At 37.6% G+C, this 11,891-nt stretch overlaps 1 protein-coding gene across 2 annotated transcripts in view; it reads left to right on the top strand.

Moving 5' to 3' along the window:
- The window catches only part of eya2 (EYA transcriptional coactivator and phosphatase 2), a 104,626-nt gene that overhangs the window by 46,891 nt on the left and 45,844 nt on the right, over positions 1 to 11,891 (top strand). For both annotated transcript variants that reach the window (XM_061939871.2, XM_061939878.2), the window contains one exon: positions 4,503 to 4,622. In XM_061939871.2, the coding sequence (XP_061795855.1) occupies positions 4,503 to 4,622 (120 nt within the window). The remainder of the gene's footprint in view (positions 1 to 4,502; positions 4,623 to 11,891) is intronic.

An 11,891-nucleotide genomic window follows, 5' to 3' on the forward strand; every position in this document is an offset into this window, starting at 1 on the left:
ATACATATTTCATTGTTTTTTTTAATTAATTTTGGCCAAAAGGGACGCATTTCAATTCATCACACACACTGGTTACATATGTTGGCCAGAGGGGGAGCATTTTAAATTTTTACACACACTTGTTATTTCATATGTTGACCAGAAGGGGAGCACTTTTAAAACCGACACACAGTCCATTTGAAAAATCCCTCCTTTTTGGGACCACCCTCATTTTGATAGATTTCATTACCTATCAGATGCAATGGTTTTCAGTATTGGGACCATGATTTCGGTCCTAACTTGTTCACCGGTCCTCATATGGAAGGTACTTTTCCTTGTTGATGTCTCAAGAAGGGTTGCAATACAAGAACACACACACACACACACTCTCTTGTAGTTGTTACCTTCTTGAGACCTCCGAGACCACTCTTTCTAGATATATAAAGATTTGTATATACAACATGAATAATATATACATACTATGCAAATATGAAAAAGGTAAGCTTTTAGTTAATTTTTTTGTCGTTGAATTTTTTGTTTGTAATTGGTTTTTAATCTTCATGATTTACTTTGAGTTATTACAGTATGTCTCTATATCAGGGGTGGGCAAATTAATTTTTACCGGGGTCCACATGAGCAACCCGAGCACTGCTGGAGGGGCCACACCGACAATATTTCAATTACATTTTGCTCAAATTATTTTTGATATACCGTAAGATAAATAATAATAATAATTTCATTTAACCTAACTTAACTATATACAAAAGCAGATTGCTTTTGATGGTTTTTTTTTTAACACTGTCTTGCACAACACTTCCTGATGTATAATACAATGCAAAAATGTCCATTTCTGTCACTTTATCCTGCATCCTCTTTAAAAGTCCAAAATGTTTCCCCGTCAGATTTGGACAACCATCTGTTGTCACACCTGCCAGCTTGTCCCCTTTCAGTCCTAACATGTCCAAACACGCATTTAACTATGTGAACAAGTCATTACCTGTGGTTGTCTCTTTAATTGACTGCATGGTTGCCAGCTACTCCGTGATTTGAAAGTCTGCAGTTATCCCACGTAAGAAGATGAGCAGCTGGGCGGTGTCACGTACATCGCAGCTCTCATCTAAAGCCAGCGAAAAACAGTCAAACTCGGCCGTTCTGTTTTTCAGCTGAAGCTCCAAGTTTCCAGCGATGGTCTCAACCCGCCTGGTTACAGTGCGTCGGGAGAGTGACACGTTCTCAAATGCGCACCTCTTCTCCGGGCATATCAGCGCAACAGAGTCCAAAAAGCACTCCTTAATAAACTTGTATTTTTTTAGCGTGAGCTGACATCTCGGTGGTAACCGGGAATCACTTGTCGCTGTGCACCTTCACTCACAGGTTACACACGGACATACGCCCATAAATAACACTTTTCAAAATAAAAGCAGCACAGTTGTATTGCACGCACGACATAGATGTTTTTTTAAATTTATTTTGTCATTTGTGATTGCCGCTGTTAACATGCACGAGCATACGTCCAAACGGAAGTAATACAAATAACGCTTTTCAAAACAAAAGCAGCATCGTTGTATTGCACACTCGACATAGATACTTTTTAAAATTTATTTTGTAATTTATGATTGGCCTCACGCGGGCCGGACAGGGACGCACAAAGGGCCGGATGTGGCCCGCAGGCCGCAGAATGTCCAGGTCTGCTCTAACCTTATCCCTAACCCATACTTGCCAACCCTCCCGGATTTTCCGGGAGACTCCCGAAATTCAGCGCCTCGCCCGAAAACATCCCGGGACAAATTTTCTCCCGAAAATCTCCCGAAATTCAGGCGGAGCTGGAGGCCACACCCCCTCCAGCTCCCTGCGGACCATAACGTCCTCCCAGCGCGGTAACAACACACAACAACAGCAGTCACGTTTTCGTCTACCGTAAAGCAGTCCGTCTGCCATAAACAGCAATGTTGTGACACTCTTAAACAGGACAATACTGCCATCTGCTGTACATGCATATGTGACAATAACATCTACGGCTTTTAGAGAGTGCAGTGCACAACTGCGCACACAACAAAGAGACGAAGCAGAATGCATCATCAGAGAGGGTGTTCAGCATGGTTAGAAAAATAGTGACAGAGAATAGTACAAGGATGGACAATTCAACCCTTAACTCAACAATGAGTAGATGAGTGTTATGTGTGTGTATATGTGTAAATAAATGAACACTGAAATTCAAGTATTTCTCTTATTTATATATATACTGTATATATATATATATATATATATATATATATATATATATATATATATATATATATATATATATATATATATATATATATAAATAGCTAGAATTCACTGAAAGTCAAGTATTTGTTATATATACTTGGTGAGTTCTAGCTGTAAATATACTCCCCCCCTCACCTCCCGGAATTGGAGGTCTCAAGGCTGGCAAGTATGCCCTAACCCCAACCCTAACCAAATAACTCTAAATTAAGTCTTTGTTACTTAGCATATGTTCCCCTAGTGTCCAATTAACTCTAAATTAAGTCGTTGTTACTTAGAATATGTTCCCAATACTAAAGTGTTACCAAGATTTTTTTTCTCAAAAGTCTATTTTTTGCCCCAGAAAAACACATTGACTTTATCATCAACAAAAATGTGGACAATTTTTCCTGAAAAATAAACTTTTATTCTTGAAAGAACAACATTTTAGTATATATTTTTAATCTGACTTTATTGAAAATGTCTTGTGGGACAGGCAAAAGTTAAGTTGGCGAAAATCATTTAACGTTTCTATGTGGCCCGGTAGCAAATACCACCCGGACTGGAACAATGGTTGGGCACCACTATCATAGGAGACCTCAGGGTTAATTGAATTGAGGTGTCGATTGGAGCATTTATGGTAATAAATAAATAAAAATGCACCAGTAGAAAATAATTGTCTTTCTTTAAAATTAATACTTACAATAGTGGTCAAAAGTGTACATTGTCATGACTTGGTCCTGGGTGTTTGGTTTTCCGGAATGCAACGGAAAGTTGGCTCGGGTGAGACGGGAATGTAAATACATGATTTATTTAATATATCAAAATAAAGTACAAACGAAAAGTGCGCACAGTGGCGGAGAACAAACTATGAAACCAAAAGACTATAGCAAAAAAAAGTACAAACGAAAAGCGCGCACAGTGGCGGAGAACAAACTATGAAACCAAAAGACTATAGCATTAATAAACAAAACTTACTTGGCATGGACTAAAAGGAGCAGCATGAACGATGGACATGAAATCAAGTGTCAGAAATGTACAGAGCATAATTGTGGGATGTTACCAGCAAGACAAACTGAAAACAATGAACTTAAATACTACAGACATGATTAACGAAAACAGGTGCGTGACTTAAAACGTGAAACAGGTGCGTGACGTGACAGGTGAAAACTAATGGGTTGCTATGGTGACAAACAAGAGTGCACAATGAGTCCAAACGTGGAACAGGTGAAACTAATGGGTAATCATGGAAACAAGACAAGGGAGTGAAAAGCCAGAAACTAAAGAGTCCAATAACTAAACAAAACATGACTAAAACAAAACATGATTACACAGACATGACATACATACACTTGTAAAGAACATAATGTCATGGCTGTCTTGAGTTTCCAATCATTTCTACAACTCTTATTTTTTTGTGATAGAGTGATTGGAGCACATACTTGTTGGTCACAAAAAACATTCATGAAGTTTGGTTCTTTTATGAATTTATTATGGGTCTACTGAAAATGTGAGCAAATCTGCTGGATCAAAAGTATACATACAGCAATGTTAATATTTGCTTACATGTCCCTTGGCAAGTTTCACTGCAATAAGGCGCTTTTGGTAGCCATCCACAAGCTTCTGGTGGAATTTTTCACCACTCCTCTTGACAAAATTGGTGCAGTTCGGCTACATTTATTGGTTTTCTTCAGCATTGTCCACACGTTTAAGTCAGGACTTTGGGAAGGCCATTCTAAAACCTTAATTCTAGCCTGATTTAGCCATTCCTTTACCACTTTTGACGTGTGTTTGGGGTCATTGTCCAGTTGGAACACCCAACCGCGCCCAAGACCCAACCTCCGGGCTGATGATCTTAGGTTGTCCTGAAGAATTTGGAGGTAATCCTCCTTTTTCATTGTCCCATTTACTCTCTGTAAAGCACCAGTTCCATTGGCAGCAAAACAGGCCCAGAGCATAATATTACCACCACCATGTTTGACGGTAAGAATGGTGTTCCTGGGATTGAAAGCCTCAGCTTTAGTCCTCCAAACATATTACTGGGTATTGTGGCCAAACAGCTCAATTTTTTGTATCATCTGACCACAGAACTTTCCTCCAGAAGGTCTTATCTTTGTCCGTGTGATGTCAGAAGACAGCCATGACATTATGTTCTTTACAAGTCTATGTACATTTTTGACCACGACTGTATATATATATTTTTGGATTTGCCTCTTTTGATAACATTGAAGACCTTTTTTAACACATTCCCTTTATTTGTCAATGTGTGTGTGCAGACATCAAAACAGAGGATGGCCTGAGTCACTCGCCAGGGGGACAAACAGGACTTTTGGGTTACTCCAACTATGGCGGCGCCCCCGCTGGTCAGAGCCTGTACAGCTACTCCCACACACACGGTAAGTCTGAATGGCAATTATAATAACAATAACAATAACAATAACAATAATACAGTACTGCTTCGGACAGTGTGTCCGTCGTTTCCTTACTCTCTCGTCTCACCTCTCGTCTTGGTATGCGTGACCTCTCTGGCTCAGCCCCCGCCCTCACACACACACACACACACACACACACACACACACACACACACACACCTGTTCCCCATTAGCTGCGGTCTGGACTCTTGGCGTCAAACGTCTCAGCAGCCCCCCATCCCCGGCCCCTCCACCTCCTCTATTCTCAGGGTCAAACAAGCCCCCCCTTACTTTTCCCTTTCCCTGCACAACAGGCATGGCGAGGATGGGGGGGGGGAAGTGAGACAACAGACAGAACTAGGAGGATGAGGAGGGCTGTAATCATTCCTGAGCATGACTACTTGGTCAAGCGTGGATGAAGTTTAAGTGTATTTTACGAGGCTGTGTGCAGCTTTAACTGGACAGAGGATATGAAAGAGGAAAAAAGCTTGTACAGTGTGACAGAGAGCTTGTTTCCTATTGGTCAGTTGCTTCCACTGACTTTTTAAAACTTGTTTTAGCATAAACTACAGTAAATATTAGGGATGTCCGATAATGGCTTTTTGCCGATATCCCGATATTGTCCAACTCTTTAATTACCGATACCGATATCAACCGATACCGATATATACAGTCGTGGAATTAACACATTATTATGCCGAATTTGGACAACCAGGTATGGTGAAGATAAGGTCCTTTTTTTTTTTTTTAAATAATGACATAAAATAAGATAAATAAATTAAAAACATTTTCTTGAATAAAAAAGAAAGTAAAAAAATATAAAAACAGTTAAATAGAAACTAGTAATTAATGAAAATTAGTCAAATTAACTGTTAAATGTTAGTACTATTTGTGGACCAGCAGCACGCACAATCATGTGTGCTTACGGACTGTATCCCCTGCAGACTGTATTGATATTAGGGATGTCCGATAATGACTTTTTGCCGATTTCCGATATTGTCCAACTCTTTAATTACCAATACCGATATCAACCGATACCGATATCAACCGATATATACAGTCGTGGAATTAACACATTATTATGCCTAATTTGGACAACCAGGTATGGTGAAGATAAGGTAATTTTAAAAAAAATAATAAAATAAAATATATTAAAAACAGTTACATAGAAACTAGTAATTAATGAAAATTAGTAAAATTAACTGTTAAGGTTAGTACTATTAGCGGACCAGCAGCACGCACAATCATGTGTGCTTACGGACTGTATCCCTTGCAGACTGTATTGATATACATTGATATATAATGTAGGAACCAGAATATTAATAACAGAAAGAAACAACCCTTTTGTGTGAATGAGTGTAAATGGGGAAGGAAGGTTTTTTGGGTTGGTGAACTAATTGTAAGTGTATCTTGTGTTTTTTATGTTGATTTGATAAAAAAAACAAAAAAACAATGCCGATAATAAAAAAAAACGATACCGATAATTTCCGATATTACATTTTAACGCATTTATCGTCCGATAATATCGGCAGGCCGATATTATCGGACATCTCTAGTAAATATTATTATAGGCCGGATTCAACGGATGCAACTTTAATAACTACACCTTGTACTTCGGTTCGTCAGTAATAATCTATTCCAGGGTCAAACTGCGGCCCTTATTAACTGTACAAGCCGTGTGTTAGGTCAGGGGTGGGCAACCCAAAATGTTGAAAAAGCAATATTGGACCAAAAACTTTAAAAAAAAATATATATAAGTGTTATAATGAAGGCAACACATGATGTAAGTGTCTATATTAGCTATAACAGTGGTTCTCAAATGAGGGTACGCGTACCCCTGGGGGTACTTGAAGGTCTGCCAAGGGGTACGTGAGATTTTTTTCAAAATATTCTAAAAATAGCAACAATTCAATAATCATTTATAAATATAAATAAAAACCTATCTTTTTTTCCAAATAGTTCAAGAAAGACCACTATAAATGAGCAATATTTTGCACTGTTATACAATTTAATAAATCAGAAACTGATGATATAGTGCTGTATTTTACTTCTTTACCCCTTTTTTTTCAACCAAAAATGCTTTGCTATGAATAGGGGGTACTTGAATTAAAACAACATTCACAGGGGGTACATCACTGAAAAAAGGTTGAGAACCACTGAGCTATAATACACTGCAAAAACTGAAATCTCAGTAAGATTGAATATCTCCAATAAGGGTGATATTTGTTTATTTTCTGTCTGATAAGATCATTCTTCTCACTAAGCAGATTTTATGTTAGAGTGTTTTACTTGTTTTAAGGGTTTTGGTCCTAAATGATCTCAGTAAGATATTACAGCTTGTTGCTGAGATTTGATGACCTATATTGAGTAAAACATGCTTGAAACTAGAATATCAAGTGTTGCAAAGCTGTGTCATCAACATTCACAAGTATAAAACTACTTTTTTAAAGTAAAAATTTCTTATTTCAGCATGAAAAAAAAAAATCATGATTTTGACACAATTGTGTCTCATAATTAAAACAGATGACAGCCAAATGGACTTTGCTGTTGTATTTTCAATTAAATAATAGAACATACGTACTCATATAGTAGTACAGTTGTTATTAGTGAGAATATACTTATTTTAAGGTATTTTTGGGTTCATTGAGGTTAGCTCATTTTACTTGTTTTGGAAAGTCTTGACAAGCCAAATTTTTTTGTTCTATTGGCAGATAATTTTGCTTAGTTCAAATAAAATACCCCCAATTTTATTTTTTATTTTTTTATTTTTTTCTTGTTTTTGAACACTGACTTTTTGCAGTGCACTTACAGTATGTTACCCAAACATAGAACATTCACACCTGTCTCTGCAACCATCCAAAAATCCCCCTACTGTACATGCACAATCAGTGTATGACTTTAGACATTTGTGCAAACAAACAATGAAGATACTGATAAAACAGCCACCCTTTTGATACTGCTCCTAAAAAAAGCTGATATAATAACAAGTAATAATAATTTATTCGTCCAAAAAGTACTAATCTGGTCTGAAGAGGACAAATATTCAAATACATTATATTTCTATTGGTAATAAGGTTTTTTTCATATTTGGACATCTGAGAAGTGCAACCGTTAATAAATAAATCATGTAAAACCACAACAAGCACATAACACAAAACTCTAATTTAATACAGTACATGCATGTTCTAGACATCGTAGGGAACACAAAAAATATGTCAATGTTTTATAATTTAATTTAAAGAATATTGTGTTTTAGGTTGTGTTTAGACAATTACTATTCATATGGTCTGCTGAATATGTAAAAGTGCTATTTAAACGTTCTTGAGACATCTAACGGTTACGTTGTAAACTTAAAAAGTACCCCAAAATACCCATTATTAGGGAAGTTTCGTACTTTTTTCTTAAAAAACAATTTATTACTTTAAAGTTTATTTTAAAAATATATTTCAGTGTTGGCCCTGCGATGGGGTGGCGACTTGTCCAGGGTGTACCCCGCCTTCCGCCCGAATGCAGCTGAGATAGGCTCCAACACCCCCACCCCCGCCTCCGCGACCCCAAAAGGGACAAGCGTTAGAAAATGGATGGGATCGATGGATATTTTAGTAATAATGTTGTAATTATTTTAAGAAAAAAAATGAATTGAAAGATACAATTTTTTTATTTTTAAAAATTCCTACTTTTTTCCTTAAAATAAATACAACTTTATTCTCAAAGAACTACGATTCCATTTTAAATAGTTTTTGCTAAAAAAAAAAAAAAAAAAAGAAAAAGGAAAACTATAAACAGATTTACTTTGTAAAATATGTTATGTATTTTCTTAATAAATACAACTTTTTTCTTGAAAGATTGTTCTTTAAAAAGTACGTATTTGTTATCACAAAATTCCACTTTCTCAAAAATTACATTTGAAAAACAGCAACTTTATTCTCGTAATATTACAACACACACACACACACACACACACACACACATACACGATATTTAGGTTTAGCATACGAATCCATAAGGTCGGGAGCTGTCTTTTATTGGCCCTTGACAAATTCTGAAAATTACATTAATGTATTTTTAATTTAATGTATATATTTTGTGAATTTTCCATGTCATAACACAAGGGTAAGATGTTTTGTTCCTATAGCTCAGGGGTCAGCAACCCGCGGCTCTTTAGCGCCGCCCTAGTGGCTCTCTTTCAGAGATGTGTGAAAATAGAAAAAGATAAAGAAAAAACATTTTTTTGTTTTAATATATTTTCTGTAGGAGAACAAACATGACACAAACCTTCCTAATTGTTAGAAATCCCACTGTTTATGTTATACATGCTTCACCGATGAGAGTATTTGGCAAGCACTGTTTTGTCCTACTAACTTCAGCGATCCTTGAACTCGTCGTAGTTTGTTTACATGCACAACTTTCTCTGATGCTGCCACAGAAAGACGTGTTTTATGCCACCCCTTTGTCTCATTTTGTCCACCAAACGTTTTATACTGTGTGTCAATGCAACAAAGATGAGCTTTGTTGATTTTATTGGTTTGCTGGAGTGCTTTTTAGGCATATTTGGTCAATCCATGACTGTAAGCTAATCGATGCTAACATGCTATTTAAGTTAGCTGTATGTACATATTGCATCATTATGCCTCGTTTATAGGTATATTTGAGCTCATTTAATTGATTTTACTTATGTCCTCTGCGTATTTAATTTATATTTGCATGTCTCATGACATATTATCTGTACGTAATATTGGCTGCATTTCTGATAGTTGTTTGTGTGCCATGTTGTTCCAGACCACAGCAAACGTTACCCAGCTTGCAAAGATTGAAATAAATCCATTAGAAGAAGACAGCCTGCCGTTTTCTTTAACTTGGACACACACATCTATACCTTTGGCCATTCTGAGCCAGTAATTTCCAGAAGTTATCTCATCCTGTGAGTGTCAGGACTTGGACTATGGCTAGGTTTGTTCTCCCGTGGTGCAAATGATTTGGACCAGACATGGCGTGAAGGTGAATACATTTTAATTCTAACTCAAAAAAATACAAAAAGGTATAAACAAAAGGCACTCACAGCGGAGGTAAAACGAAGGACATGAACAAAAGTCACTAACTGTGGCATGAATAGAAACAACTTACTTGGACATGGTATGAAGTGCGCAGAGGTAAACAAAGTGTGAAGCAGAGAGTCAGGGGTATGATGTCGCCAGGGAGACTTCCTGGCAACAATGGGTTTAAATAATAGTGACATGATTAAAGACAGGTGCGTGAGTCGTGAGGGCAGGTGAAAACTAATGGGTTGCTATGGTGACAAACATGAGTGCATAATGAGTCCAAACGTGGAACAGGTGAAACTAATGGGTAACCATGGAAACAAGACAAGGGAGTGAAAAGCCAGAAACTAAAGAGTCCAATAACTAAACAAAACAAAACATGATTACACAGACATGACAGTGAGAAGCCTCCGTTTTACTGATAATTTCCAATGTTGCAAAAATGTGTAGAATACAAATTGAAATACACCATTTCTGTCAATGAAGATTTGCGTCAGCCTTTGATAGTAGGCTAATATAGCTAATATAGACATCATGTGTTGCCTTCATTATAACACTTATATAAGGCTTTTAATTTTTTGCGGCTCCAGACAGATTTAAAAAAAATATTTTTGGTCCAATATGGCAACATTTTGGGTTGCCGACCCCTGCTATAGCATAACATATATTGACCTACATTGCATTTGGTTTTAGCACATTTATTGCACAACATGTATCAAAATGGCCAACAAGCAACCTTCCATTATTTAGTATGCGACATTTGCTGGAAAAAGTTGGTATTACCCTTTCATAAGGGAGAGTTCTGACAGAAGATGTTGAAAAAATAAGCTTTCAAGTAAAACTTGGAAGTTGATTGGACGCCAGTTAAAAATGACTCCATCGGGGACCAATCAGATCAACAAGGAGAAGAATACCGAGTGCCAGTTATGTTGCTCAGTTCTGATAAAAGAGACAACATCTCGTTTTCACCGAGTCACATAAAACGATGCTCCCCAAGTCTTCATCTTTCCTACATCTTACTCTTTCCCCGAACGTTCTTCTTTCTTGTCAAGAAAATACAGATGTCAGACATTATGCAGGAATGTAAATATTCTTGTAAACACACAAAGTGGCCGCGTTGCCTTCCAAAGAGAGACGGCGTTCTCAAACAAAACGGACGTGTTTGAAAAGTGTTCTTACGCATAAATTAGCAGAGTTGACTTCACATGGTCACAAACTGCCACAAAAGATCCAAATGTTTGCAGGATGTTGTTTTCCCCTTTGTTGTGCTTTTGCAGTAAAAACCAAACGGAGACGATGGAATTTTTTTGTTTTTATTTTGTTTATTTTCGTAGTTATTTTTGAAGATTGTCGGGTTGCCAGGGAGCTTCCAATGACTCATTTTTCTCTCATGGTTGTCATGAAACCGAACAGAAGTGACCCGGTGAAGAATGGTAGATTTAGGGAGTGATGATGTGTAAAGACATCTAATTATATTAGGGCTGGAAAACTATCACGATATACGTTTTTTATATTGATCGATATCATCCATTCATCCATCTTTTTCCCCTTATCCAAAGTCGGGTCGCGGGGGCAGCAGCCTAAACAGAGAAGTCCAGACTTCCTCTCCCCAGCTACTTCATCCAGCCCTTTCCGTGGGATCCCGAGGCGTTCCCAAGCCAGCTGAGAGACATAGTCTCTCCACCGTGTCCTGGGTCTTCCCCGTGGTCTCCTACCAGTCGGAAGTGCCCTAAACCTCCCCAGGGAGGCGTTCAGGGGGAATCCTGACCAGATGCCCGAACCACCTTATCTGGCTTTCAATGTGGAGGAGCAGCGGATTTACTCGGAACTCCTCCCAAATGACAGAACTTCTCACCCTATCTCTAAGGGAGAGCCCCGCCACCCGACGAAGGAAACTCATTTTGGCCGCTTGTACCCGTGATCTTGTCCTTTCGGTCATAACCCAAAGCTCAATGCTATAGGTGAGGATGGGAACTTAGATCAACCGGTAAATTTAGAGCTTTGCCTTCCGGCTTAGCTCCTTCTTCACCACAACAGACCGATACAGCATCTGCTGTAATGCAGACCGATCTCAGGATCCACTCTTCCTTCACTCGTGAACAAGTATATATATATATATGTATATATATATATATATATATATATATATATATATATATATATATATATATATATGTCTTAATAAGGTTATCCAAAAAATAGTGCTCGATACCGT

The sequence above is a fragment of the Nerophis lumbriciformis genome, linkage group LG03, assembly GCF_033978685.3.
Source record: "Nerophis lumbriciformis linkage group LG03, RoL_Nlum_v2.1, whole genome shotgun sequence".
Classification (NCBI taxonomy): Eukaryota; Metazoa; Chordata; class Actinopteri; order Syngnathiformes; family Syngnathidae; genus Nerophis; species Nerophis lumbriciformis.